This window comes from Pseudophryne corroboree, chromosome 5 (assembly GCF_028390025.1).
Source record: "Pseudophryne corroboree isolate aPseCor3 chromosome 5, aPseCor3.hap2, whole genome shotgun sequence".
In the NCBI taxonomy this organism is placed as follows: domain Eukaryota; kingdom Metazoa; phylum Chordata; class Amphibia; order Anura; family Myobatrachidae; genus Pseudophryne; species Pseudophryne corroboree.
The window spans coordinates 654,385,148-654,399,107 of NC_086448.1; the positions used below are offsets into that span (position 1 = coordinate 654,385,148).

The 13,960-nt window shown below is 45.6% G+C and overlaps 1 protein-coding gene across 2 annotated transcripts in view; it reads right to left on the reverse strand.

Annotated features, from left to right (window-relative positions):
* Positions 1 to 13,960, reverse strand: part of LOC134928209 (ethanolaminephosphotransferase 1-like) — a 185,348-nt gene that overhangs the window by 100,617 nt on the left and 70,771 nt on the right. For both annotated transcript variants that reach the window (XR_010177854.1, XM_063923685.1), the window contains exon 2: positions 3,532 to 3,600. Coding sequence is in view for 1 of the 2 variants with exons in the window: in XM_063923685.1 (XP_063779755.1) it covers positions 3,532 to 3,561 (30 nt within the window). In the remaining variant the exon portion in view is untranslated. The remainder of the gene's footprint in view (positions 1 to 3,531; positions 3,601 to 13,960) is intronic.

The following is a 13,960-nucleotide window of genomic DNA, read 5'->3' on the forward strand; positions in this document are numbered from 1 at the left end:
TAATGAGTTCACCTAAAGAGGACGTATAGAGAGAGAAAAGGAGAGGACCAAGAACAGAACCTTGGGGGACACCAACAGTCAGTGGAAGTGGGGGCGAGGTAGCATCATGAGAGGAGACAGAGAAGGAACGATCAGAGAGGTAGGAGGACAGCCAGGAGAGGGCAGTATCGCATAGACCAAGAGAGTGAAGGATTTGCAGAAGGAGAGGGTGGTCCACAGTGTCAAAAGCAGCAGAGAGGTCAAGAAGAATAAGCAGAGAGTAGTGGCCCTTAGATTTGGCGGCATGGAGGTCATTGCAGACTTTTGTGAGGGCAGTTTCAGTGGAGTGGAGAGAGCGGAAACCAGACTGGAATGGGTCAAGCAGAGAGGGAGAGGAAAGAAAGGCAGTGAGGCGATTATAGACAATACGCTCAAGAAGTTTGGAGGCAAAGGGGAGGAGAGAGATGGGTCGATAGTTGGAGAGAGTGTTAGGATCAAGGGTAGGTTTTTTAAGAAAAGGGGAGACAAGAGCATGCTTGAAGGCAGAGGGGACAGTGCCTGATGAAAGGGAGAGATTGAAAAGGTGGGCAAGATGGGAACAGGCAGAAGGAGAGAGGTAGCGGAGGAGGTGGGAGGGGATAGGGTCGAGTGGGGAGGTTGTGGGGGGGGAGTGTATGAGGGCCATGACTTCCTCGCCAGATACATGGGAGAAAGATGTCAGAGTTGGAAAGAGGGTAGGGGAGGGGTGGCAAAGGATGGGTGGTGGCTGGTTGCTGGACTGGTGGGATGTGATGTCCTGACGTATGGAGTCAATCTTGGATGTGAAATAAGTGGCAAAGTCAAGAGCAGACAATGAGGAAGGGAGAGAAGGTGGTGGTGGGCAGAGGAGGGAGTTAACAGTGGCAAAGAGGCGCCGGGGGTTGGAAGAGTGGGTGGAGATGAGGATTCTGAAGTATGATTGTTTAGCGAGGGAAAGGGCAGCACTGAAGGATGAGAGCATGAATTTGAAGTGGAGGAAATCTGCTTGAGAGCGTGATTTCCTCCACTGTCGCTCGGCAGTACGTGAGCATTTTTGTAGATATCTGGTGCATTTGGTGTGCCAGGGTTGAGGTGTTGATCTGCGAGGGTGAATAGTGGTTGGCGGAGCAACAGAGTCAAGGGCTGAAGTAAGAGATGCATTGTATAGAGATGTGGCTTGTTCAGGGCATGTGAGGGAGAGGAGAGGAGAGAGAAGTGAGTCAAACAGGGAGGATAGCGATGAGGTGTCAATAGCCTCAATGTTACGCTTCGTGGTGGTAGCCTTAGGAGGGAGAGATGGGGAAGCAGAGATAGATAAGTTGAAAGAGAGCAAGTGGTGGTCAGAGAGGGGAAAAGGGGAATTGGAGAAATCAGAAATGTCACAGCGGTGAGTGAAAACCAGATCCAGTGAGCTCCTGTTCACATGGGAGGGTGAGGTGGTCCACTGGGAGAGACCAAGTGAAGAGGTGAGGTTAAGGAGTTTAGAGGCAGGTGGTTTTGTGGGGTTATCGATAGGGATGTTGAAATCACCTAGGATAATGGAGGGAATGTCAGAAGAGAGGAAGTGAGGTAGCCAGGAAACAAAGTTGTCGAGGAATTTGGAGGAAATGGCAGGTGGACGGTAAATGACAGCAACTCGAAGATTAGTAGGTTGGTAGAGGCGAATTGCATGGACCTCAAATGTAGAGAATGTAAGAGATGGTTCTGGAGGTATAAGTTGGTATGTGTAGCACCACCCCCATGACGACCCCCAGGTCGGGGTGTGTGTGAGAATGTGAGGCCCCCAGCAGAGAGAGAAGCAGGAGAAGCGGTGTCATAGGGAGTAATCCAGGTTTCAGTAATGGCCAGGAGGTGCAGGGAGTTGGATATGAAAAGGTCGTGAGTGGGGGCCAGTTTGTTGCAAACAGATCTGGCATTCCAGAGGGCACAGGATAGGGGGTAGGAGTTTGTGGGAGAGATGTGAATGAGATTATCAGGGTTGCTGTAGCGTTGAGGTAAGATTGATATGGAAGGAAGGGATGAAGAGGGTGTATTGATGGTGCTGGGGCCTTGGCTAGGAATGGAGACTGCAGGAGTGAGGCAGGGAGGGAGTTTAGTATGATACTGGTGGAGGAGAGGTGAGGTGACAGGCAAAGGAGGGAGAGAGCAGAGTTGAGTGGTGCGGTATAAATGGTGTGAAGGGGCAGAAGTGAATTGCAGTGGGGAAACAGAAGAGGAGGGGAAGGGAGGCAGACAGAGGAGAGGAGAGAGCATGAGATGTAGGAGACTGGGAGAGAGGGATAGAGGTGGTAACAGGGGACAGAAAAAAGGAATAGGAAGACAAGGATAAATGGGTGATGTTGCCAGCCTGGTTGGTTGGGGTAAATAGTGGTAGCAAAATGAGAGTAGGAGGAGGAGTGGTGGCTGAATAAGAGAGCAGTGAAGTTAGCAGAAATAAAATTCAATTTTAAACTGTCGTTAGTATCTACAGGTTAACAGTAACTCAAATAAATGCTGTTGTTAGATGGAAAATTACACAGTGTTGGCAAACTGCAAGTCAGTGTTACTTCATTAAATATGCTTCTCAGTGAAACATTTGTTTTCCAGGTATTTGCAGGGTCAGAGTAGAAGTTGCATTGCAGGTGTTTGTGCAGAAAGTGAATGTATAGTTTCCCGAGTAAGTGTGGTTTGGTGAATATTAGGAGTAAACAAACATTTGTAGCTGCAGTCCAAGTATTGGTGGTTTGTTTTGGGGTTTTTTTTTGCAATTGATGGTGTTTTCTTTCAGTTTCCGTCCAGTAGAAGTTTCCAGTAAAAATCACAGATGACACCCTTAGAAATTTTCTCCCTTTGAAATCTTTCAACCCACACTGATTCAGCTACACTACACACTAATATAGAGACCAACAAACATGTGTATGTGAGCACATTGATTGATTGGACCCACCACTAGCCCATCACCCATTTAAAGCAATAAAACTTACACAAACAAATGGTGTGGGGGTATGAAACCATCACACATTCCCCAAATGCTAAAAATAAAGTTTGCTTAAAACAGCTAATGATTACTAAATTAGACAAAGCTAAGCATTCATGGTATTCATATATGAAAATTAGCAGATGCAGTGTAGCTGATTAGCAGATGCAGTGTAGGAGATGATGCGATACTGCGTCCTAGGACGCAGTTTCGATCAGTAATGCAGCAGGAAACGTGCTACATTGCCATATTAGTGCCATCGCTGCGATAGCAACTCCAACTACATGTGAATAAAGGGTCTGTGTTTATTTTTTCAGAACATAGACTCCTGATCACCCTAATTTCTGGACAGCACTATTGGGATTTTTCTTTTTTTGCTCTATAGCTTAAATATTTTACTGGTATGAAAGGTAGATTACCCTTTTTGTGTGGTCTGAATCTATACGAATACAGAGTGATCTACAGTATATAGATCTTTTGAGTGGATATATTTTGCATGCTTTTGGACATGCATAATTTGGATGAAATACAGTATACACTTTAAAATACCTAAAAATGCTTTGCACATGTAATCTCACCTGTACGACTTTGTTCCACACATGTTGCATTACATACACAGACAGGGGGTTTGTATCCACTGCACTATACTGGAAAAGAGAAGAATATGATTTGAATTACATTATAGTAGAAAATATAGAGTACATACAGATTTTATCAGGGAACTCAGCAGTGAACGCAATGGTTTTTGCAAGAATTAACAGGTTAATGACACAAAGCAGCATTTATGTGAGCTCTCATAGGGGGTAATTCAGAGTTGATCGCAGCAGCAAATTTGTTAGCAGTGGAGCAAAACATTGGGGGTAATTCCAAGTTGATCGCAGCAGGAAATTTTTTAGCAGTTGGGCAAAACCATGTGCACTGCAGGGGGGGCAGATGTAACATGTGCAGAGAGAGTTAGATTTGAGTGGGGGGTGTTCAAACTGAAATCTAAATTGCAGTGTATAAATAAAGCAGCCAGTATTTAACCTGCACAGAAACAAAATAACCCACCCAAAGCTAACTTTCTCTGCAAATGTTATATCTGCCACACCTGCAGTGCACATGGCGGGTAATTCCAAGTTGATCGCAGCAGGAAATTTTTTAGCAATTGGGCAAAACCATGTGCACTGCAGGGGGGGGGGGGGGCAGATATAACATGTGCAGAGAGAGTTAGATTTGGGTGTGGTGTGTTCAATCTGCAATCTAAATTGCAGTGTAAAAATAAAGCTGCAAGTATTAACCCTGCACAGAAATAAAATAACGCACCCAAATCTAACTCTCTCTGCAAATGTTATATCTGCCACACCTGCAGTGCACATGGTTTTGCCCAATTGCTAACTTTCTTGCTGCTGCGATCAACTCAGAATTACCCCCAGGATTTTGCCCAACTGCTAACAAATTTGCTGCTGCAATCAACTCTGAATTATCCCCCATGTGCACTGCAGGTGTTGCAGATATAACATGTGCAGAGAGAGTAAAGGCCCATACACACGGTGAGATTCGGGCTATGCCCGATTCTCACTATGCGACAGGGGCTGGGTCAGCATCGCAAGCACATAATTAGTGTGCCTGCGATACTGACTATGTGCGATTTTGGCTAAGTGTCAATTTTGACTATCTCTTCTATAGATAGTCAAAATTGACTTGCCTGCACAGTCTATCTAGGCTTGCGATGCCGACTGCGCATCGGCATCGAATCGGGATGGCAAGGTGACTTTCACCTTGCGATCTGCACTAACTTTTCTTACGATTTTGACTATATATATCTCACCGTGTGTACACACCATTAGATTTGGGTGGGTTATTTTGTTTCTGTGCAGGGTAAATACTGGCTGCTTTATTTTTACACTGCAATTTAGATTTCAGTTTGAACACATCCCACTCAAATCTAACTCTCTCTGCACGTTATATCAGCCCCTCCTGCAGTGCACATGGGCCCTCATTCCGAGTTGTTCGCTCGCAAGCTGCTTTTAGCAGCATTGCACACGCTAAGCCGCCGCCTACTGGGAGTGAATCTTAGCTTAGCAGAATTGCGAACGAAAGATTCTCAAAATTGCAAATAGAAATTTCTTAGCAGTTTCTGAGTAGCTCGACACTTACTCTGCCACTGCGATCAGTTCAGTCAGTTTCGTTCCTGGTTTGACGTCACAAACACACCCAGCGTTCGCCCAGGCACTCCCCCGTTTCTCCAGTCACTCCCGCGTTTTTCCCAGAAACGGCAGCGTTTTTTCGCACACACCCATAAAACGGTCAGTTTCCGCCCAGAAACACCCACTTCCTGTCAATCACACTCCGATCACCAGAACGAAGAAAAAACCTCGTAATGCCGTGAGTAAAATACCAAACTTCTTAGCAAATTTACTTGACGCAGCCGCAGTGCGAACATTGCGCATGCGCAGTTAGCGGAAAATCACACCGATGCGACGAAAAATAACGAGCAAAAAACTCGGAATGAGGGCCATGGTTTTACCCAACTGCTAACAAATTTGCTGCTGCAATCAACTCTGAATTAGGCCCATAAAGCGATCCTTACTGCATTTCCCCGATGGCCGGGTCCTGTGTATGTGCAGAATGGGTCCTGCACTCAGCTCAGGGATGCCGTGCGAACACCTCTGCCTGATTGACAGCAGAGGCATTCGCGGGGAGGGACGAGGGCGGGGGCAGCCAGCGTTCAGGAAAATAGGGGCGTGGTATGCACCTCCTCCTGCATTTGCATTGCTAAGGATTGCAATCGCAAAGCTGCAGCAAACAGGCCCTTAGTCTCCACATAGAAGAAATTTCCTCTGCTGATATACACAAATTGGAGGACATCATATTTCCACATCTGGCAATTTGCATCATCTCATGTTTGGTCCTAGATGTTAAATGTTTGATATTCTTCCTAAACCATATCTCCCAGCATTTAAGTTCCTGATAGAGGGACAACTTGGCGTACATAGCGCGACTGCGCCCGAAAAGGGGGCCATGCCCCCATTTTCATCACTGAGGGGGCATGGCCTGTGTTCTATGAACTGCTGGCATGCCCCCTCTCCCTCTGTCACTCATGAATAGACGCTGTGCGCGCATGCGTCTATTCACCGCTGCTCTGGCAGTGCTGGGGGGGATGGCATGTCTATCTGGCAGTGCTGGGGGGCATGGCATGTCTATCTGGCACTGCACTACTAGGGTCATTGTGTGTAAGGAACACTACTGTGGCTGTTATGCGTAAGGCTGCTAATAGTGTGTGTAGAGGGGGTGTGAAAAGATTTATTTATAGTTTGATAATAAGAAGTTGCGTGGCCACGCCCACTTTTCTAGAAGCGCACATGGGGGGGGGGCTTTGACTTTTTCTCGCTCGGGGTGCTAGAAGGCCTGGAGCCGGCCCTGCCATGAAGTACAGATGGAGCCACACTTGCTGATGCCAGCAGCGATGGAGCAGAGCATTCGGCAGCATGGCCCTCACTAGCGATGTCTTCCGTTAGCCCTGCATGTTGGGCCAACAAAGGATGAAGCTGACGACCCGCGGGAGCGTGCCTCGTTAGTGACATAGTGTGTACACACTAGATGATGTGCTCGATATGTTGGTCCAGTTCACCAATCAGCCGACATATCATCTAGTTTGTACGCAACTTTAGTTTGTCTAAAGTAGGATATATCTTCTGCATTCACGCTTTGTTAAATAGGCTAGCTACATATATCTGATTTTCAGGGGAAATTAGGTTAATAAATAGGCCACTGTATGAGATTCCTTCAGAGGTGCAGCTGAACAGCACTGTGGTGAGACTGGTGTGAATAATTCAGCAGGTTTTAAACCTTCAGTTATAATTCTCAAACCTGCAGCAGTGTCATTAGTCTCCTTGTTCCATTAACTATTAAAATGACATACTAATTTAGATATATGATCTCTATAGTGCAGAATTAAGATACTGATTTAAGAGGTATATTTACTAAGCAATGGATTTTCAAAACACACAATTCTTGCAGATTTTGCTGCCATATTTTACCACCCCCAATAATAGTAAATGCAAAATCCGATTTGTTTGTATTCAACATTATTACCCTTTTAAATCAGATAGCCCAGGAAATATGTGCCTAATTAAATATTGCTACTATTTCAGGGAGTCTCCTGCACAATGTGACAGAGTAGGCAACTATGGGCATAATTCAGACCAGATCGCTCCTCTGCGTTTTTGCATTGGTCTGCAATCAGATAGCCACCGCCCATAGAGAGTGAAAACCCGCTCTGTGCAAGTGTGCGAATACATGCATACGCAGTGCATAAACTTCTCCAGACAGCGGACATCTGCAAATCCGTTCACAACTCCCTCACCATCTAATGTCTGTGCAGTCTGTGCGTACCCCAGGACTTACTCCTACAGTGCAATACAAACAGGCTGATCAGGGCCGGAGCTGACGTCACACACCCTCCCTGAAAACGCTTGGGCACGCCTGCATTTTTCCTGACACTCCCAGAATACAGCCAGTCACCACCCACAAACGTCCTTTTCCTGTCAAACAGCCTGTGTTCGCCTAGCGATAAAAAAAAATGCAAGATTTTTTCGGTTTGGCGTCGCGCCTGTGCATTGCGATCTGTTTACATGCACAGTCAATCGATAATCGGCCGCTGTGCAAATTCGCACAACAGCAATCTCGTCTGAATTAGGCCCAGTTTGTAGCATCACACTGTTCACCGGGCGAGTGAGGGATAGGAGCGGTTGTAACTGTCCGGGAAGGCTGTGTTTGTGTTTACACCACAGCGGAGCGGAGAGTATAGGAGGGGCAGGGGAAGCCTAGACAGCCCCTCCACAACTATGTCAACTCTATGCCATAATTCTAGTATGATCAGTCTTCACCTATTAAACATTATTAGGATCTCCTTCATGGCAGCTTAAAAAAAAAGGCGATTCAATGTTACGCGATGTTGGATTGTGATAAGCAGATGTGCAGAGTGCCTTAAATTATTGTAGCTCAACATCATCAATTTTCCTGTGTACCTCTATGGTGTGCAAAGTAAAATTGTCAATATTGGTGGTGGCATTGTGCATTCCTGAACGCGCATTGTGGCCATGAAAGGATTTAAATTGCCCTGAAAATGTTTTGGGCCACTAATTTGTAGCCTTGTTAATTATGCTGCGTCTATTTATCACTCCCCGCACCCCCCAAAAAAAACAAAAAACAAAAAAACAATTAGCGTGCTAATACAATGCATGTTATCCCACAGGAAAACCTTGCTAATTTTAGCTTACAACCAATAGTGATGAGATCAAAAACAAACAATGTTTTTCTCCTGTAATGACCATGAATTGAATCTCTCCCTAGAGATAAGACATAGTTTATGCTACAATCAGTTTTGGCCCTTTGGAAATCTCTAAATAAAATGTACATTTATAACATAATACAAGTTAGCTTTTCACTTAATGGCCTGGGAAATAAGAAATGTGTTTTGTGCCAAATGAGTGGAAGCTGGATAATGCTTATGATAATAATATTAAGATATATATTTCACTGAAAGAAATGAGGGCCTCTAGTGTTTACTTCATGCAGTGATGAAAGGCTAAAGTAGTTTAACCAAATCACTTACATATATTTTAATTGTTTATTCTGTATACTGTGCCCTTGCTATAAATTACACTTCATTTATACAAACGTCACATAAACATAATCTATCATGTACTATAATGCAGATATAAATATAATTAAATAAATTTAATGTATACAAATGTCACATAAACATAATATATCATGTATTGCAATGCAGATATAAATGTAACTCATTTTTAAGAAGCTATAATAATTCACAGCACATTGTTGGGATGAAAGGAGTCAGATGTTGCATTGTTACTGTCCCTTTCATAATCAAATAATTTCTTACAGAATCATGATTACTATTTCTTTCAATGTAATGTTTAATTAATCTATTAAATTACTTAATTGAGAATTCACTAATGGCTAAACAGAAATCTCAGTGTTCATATAAGTTATAGTATATGCAACAAGATGAGTTTTTGAAATTTTTTTAATTTGTCAGATGAGTTAATATGTAAATTAATTCTGGAAACTCATATACTAGTATTTTTTTGTGTTGATTATCCAGAAGAGAACGGTATTCTCTAAAAAAAATAATTCCATAATTTTCAGAATTTTCTTTTCCTGGCCCTTGCACTAATTTGTGTGTCTTCTACAACACAAATCCCTTCCTAAAATGATAAATATCACTAAAGCTAAGCATACATAGGGGGTAAGTTGATCGCAGCAGGACTTTTGTTAGCAGATGGGCAAAACCATGTGCACTGCAGGGGAGGCAGTGCAGTGCAGAGAGAGTTAGATTTGGGTGTGGTGTGTTCAATCTGCAATCTAATTTGCAGTGTAAAAATAAAGCAGCCAGTATTTACCCTGCACAAAAATAAAATAACCCACCCAAATCTAACTCTCTCTGCACATGTTATATCTGCCCCCCCTGCAGTGCACATGGGCCCTCATTCCGAGTTGTTAGCTCGTTCTTTTTCATCGCATCGCAGTGAAAATCCGCTTAGTACGCATGCGCAAAGTTCGCACTGCGACTGCGCCAAGTAACTTTACTATGAAGAAAGTATTTTTACTCACGGCTTTTTCTTCGCTCCGGCGATCGTAATGTGATTGACAGGAAATGGGTGTTACTGGGCGGAAACACGGCGTTTCAGGGGCGTGTGGCTGAAAACGCTACCGTTTCCGGAAAAAACGCAGGAGTGGCCGGAGAAACGGTGGGAGTGCCTGGGCGAACGCTGGGTGTGTTTGTGACGTCAACCAGGAACGACAAGCACTGAACTGATCGCACAGGCAGAGTAAGTCTGGAGCTACTCTGAAACTGCTAAGTAGTTAGTAATCGCAATATTGCGAATACATCGGTCGCAATTTTAAGAAGCTAAGATTCACTCCCAGTAGGCGGCGGCTTAGCGTGTGTAACTCTGCTAAATTCGCCTTGCGACCGATCAACTCGGAATGAGGGCCATGGTTTTGCCCATCTGCTAAAAAAAAGTCCTGCTGCGATCAACTTGGAATTACCCCCATAGCCTGATAAAATGCCTGACAGACGGCCAGGCATTTTATCTGACAGTCTGACTACCTGCAGATATTTTGACAATACTCTGTGAGATCTCTCACAGTTTATATATACAGGGACATTTCCCTGTTCATTCCCCGTGAAGAAACAGGGGAAGTGTCTATCGCAGTGGCAAATGCAGGGGGGGTTTCTGAGGGTATGACGTAAGCATACTGATAGTCGGGATCCCGGCTGTTACAATACTACCGCTGGGATCCCGACAGGGCCACCATACCGCCGCCGGTATACTGGCGAGGTAGGTGATTCCCCCTCTATGGGTGTCCACAACACCCATAGAGGGGGAATAGAATCTGTGGTGAGCATAGCTCGCTACCGAGCTCGCAGTGTGGCGAGCGCAGTGAGCTCACAAGGGGCTTTATTGCGCTCTTCCCCCTGCCGGTATTCCATCGCTCGGGTTGCTTATGTTGGGATCCTGATGTTTGGCATCCCGGGTGGCGGTATCTCATACCGATCCCTTTCTGAGTACCTAGAAATCCCCCCTGCTTGCCATCCATCGCCACAGCTCCACCGCTGTTTCTCTTTTCTCTCTGAGCTGGAGCTCCATGGAGCCTTCACTGGAACTCCGAACAGGCTGTCAGTGAAAGGTACACAAAGAGTGATTAGGTGCGCTGTCAACAGCAGCTGGTAAGGGATGGACAAGTCCCTAAATGTCAAAAGGATAGAGAATATACAGTATACCAGCGCTGGCTGTTTTATAAAAAATTAATTCAAGGCGGCCTGTTTAAAAAATTGTAACACATTTATTTATACAACTTAAACATGTAAAATCCTATTAAATAAATTCATGAGTAAAATATGCCACATATTATATTGTCCCCAAATAAAATGTCCGGAAGGTTATTTAACCAATAGTCCCCAGCTAGGACCCACTTGTAAAGGAAGATCACAAGCATAATGTTTGTGGAGCACACCGGATAAATCACCAAAAGTGTTATGATTCCAGCACTCTGGTCTGAGGAGATTTTATAACAAGGACCTGAGCACTGGAACGTAATGCTGGGAAAGGAAGTGGGAATGGAAAATAGCCCCTGGCACCCTAACTCCGTTGTCTCGCCCGTGTTATCAGAAATCCCTTGCGAGACTATGGTTGCTTGAGCCCATGGCAGCCGCGTTTGAAGGGCGGATTACGTTTGCCCAACTCCGATGCCCCCTCAGGTCTTAATGGGAGACAAAGGAAAATCCGAGACAGGGTGATGACAAGGGGCCCTCTAACTCAGCAACAAGGCCAGGGGCTAAGGTAACTTAAAACTAGAATATGTGCGGAAAAAACGCCAGGGAAAAGGACAACCAAAATACCCACTTGTCCACTCTCCTACCCGGCACCGCCGAGTTCCGGAGAGGACTTGTGGAAGCGGAACCCTCCGCAATGCTCCGAAACAGAATACAAAAATAAAGCGGGCTGAGCAGCAGCACACGGCAGAGCCGCAACTCACGAACACCACGCGAGATTATCTGGCGACCGTGGCGGACAATAGAGGACCAGAGACTTCTTGGGATGAGATGACAACTCCAAGATTCAGGAACCCTGAGGACAGGAATGACCGGACACAGCAGGACTGGAACAGACGTTCAGCAAACCTAAGCAGCATGCAGGAAGCTATTACCGGCGTCTGTGTGAAGTACTGAGAAAGTCTTTAACAGGGAGTCCTCCAATCAGATGTTACAGAGCCAAATTAGAAAACATGCCGTGCAGCTGCCAGGCTGCACGAGCAGAGACAAGTGTGTGTATGATTTATTGATTGACCCAGCAACGGGGAACGCGGTCCGCCCGTGGCGTCCCCGTTGCTAGGGTCCGGGTGGCTCAGCACGCCTGGCGTCCCTGCGTTGCTAAGGAGCCGGTGGCTACGCACGCACGGCGTCCCAGCGTTGTTAGGGACCCGGCGGCTAGCACGCTCGGCGTCCCTAGTAGCTAGGCGCCGGGCCGCGAGGGCATCGCGGACCCCGGCGCCTAACAGTACCCCCCCTTGAGGAGGGGTCAAGGAACCCCCAAAGCCAAGTTTCTGAGGAAATTCTCAAAAAAATGCCCTCTTGAGCCTAGGGGCATGAAGATCCTTATCCAGGACCCAAGACCTTTCCTCCGGACCATAGCCTTTCCAGTGAACTAAAAAATAAAGCCGACCCCGGGACAATGTAGAGTCAAGAACTTTCTCTACCAAGAATTCCTGTTGTCCCCGTACATCCACTGCTGGAGATCTACACTGAGAGATCCTCCGAGGAAATCTACTGGAAGAAACGTATTGTTTCAACAGGGAACAATGAAAAGTATTTCCAATTTTAAGAGATCTTGGTAAACGTAGCCGAAAGGCAACTGGGTTGACCTTCTTAATAATAAGAAATGGTCCAATAAATTTGGGTCCCAGTCTAGCCGAGGATTGTCGAAGCCTGATGTTGCGAGTCGACAACCACACCTTATCTCCCACCTTAAAAGTGCAAGGACGTCGGAGCCTGTCAGAAAATTTCTTCTCTCGGAAGGCCGCTTTTCTGAAAGCAAGGTGCACTTTTTTCCAAATAGCTCTGAGATGGGAGGTCAAGGTTAGCGAGGAGACTGGAGAATGATAAAAAAAAGAATTGGCTCTGGGGTGAAAACCAAAAACTGAAAAGAACGGAGACTCTTTGGTGGAGGAATGACAAGAGTTATTGTAAGCAAATTCAGCCAAAGGGAGAAACTCAGACCAATCATTCTGGAGTTTGGCTGAATACAGACGCAAATATTGTTTTAATGACTGGTTGACTCGTTCGGTTTGCCCGTTAGACTGTGGGTGGTAACCAGATGTTAAAGACAGTGTCATCTTCAATGAGGCACAAAAACATTTCCAGAATTGTGCGATGAATTGTGGACCCCGATCAGAAACAATATCAGTGGGCAACCCATGAAGCCTGAACACATGGCGGAGGAACAAAACTGCCAACCCTTGAGCAGAAGGCAATCGGGGAAGAGCAACAAAATGAGCCATTTTACTAAAACGGTCCACTACCACCCAAATGACTCGGAATCCGGCTGAAAGGGGAAGGTCAACCACAAAATCCATGGAAATATGAGACCATGGCCTGAGAGGAACAGCTAAAGGCATGAGTTGCCCGATAGGCAACGAACGAGGAACCTTATGCTGTGCACAAACCTGACATGAATGAACGAATTCCTTAACGTCTTTAGAAAGACTAGGCCACCACACTGAGCGAGAGACTAACTCCAATGTCTTAGTGATTCCCGGATGCCCTGAGACTTTGCTGTCATGAAATTCAGTTAAAACCGTGGCTCTCAAAAATTCAGGGACATAAAGATGACCAGCAGGAGTAAGTCTAGGAGCTTGGTGTTGAAGCTGGTTTAACTGGGTAAATAAATCCTGTGTGAGGCCTGCCCGGATGACCGAAGATGGAAGTATGGAGGTAACAACAGGATTGCTATTGTGAACCGGAAGAAAGCTACGTGACAGGGCATCAGCTTTTGTATTCTTGGAACCAGGCCTGAAAGTGATTATAAACCTGAAACGAGTAAAAAATAATGCCCAACGTGCCTGCCGAGCATTAAGCCGTTTAGCTGATTCAATATATTGCAGGTTCTTATGGTCAGTCAAAACCGAAATAGTATGTTTAGCTCCCTCCAGCCAATGCCTCCACTCCTCGAAAGCCCATTTCACCGCCAGTAACTCCCGATTACCAACGTCATAGTTGGATTCAGCGGAGGAGAATTTCCTGGACATAAAGGCACAAGGATGTAACTCCAGAGACTCCGGATCCTCTTGAGAAAGGACAGCCGCCACTCCAACCTCTGAGGCATCAACCTCCACAACAAAAGGCAATTCTGGATTAGGATGTCTGAGGACTGGAGCCGAGACAAAGGCTTGTTTCAAGGCCTGGAAGGACAATTCGGCTTCATGCGACCAGTTGGT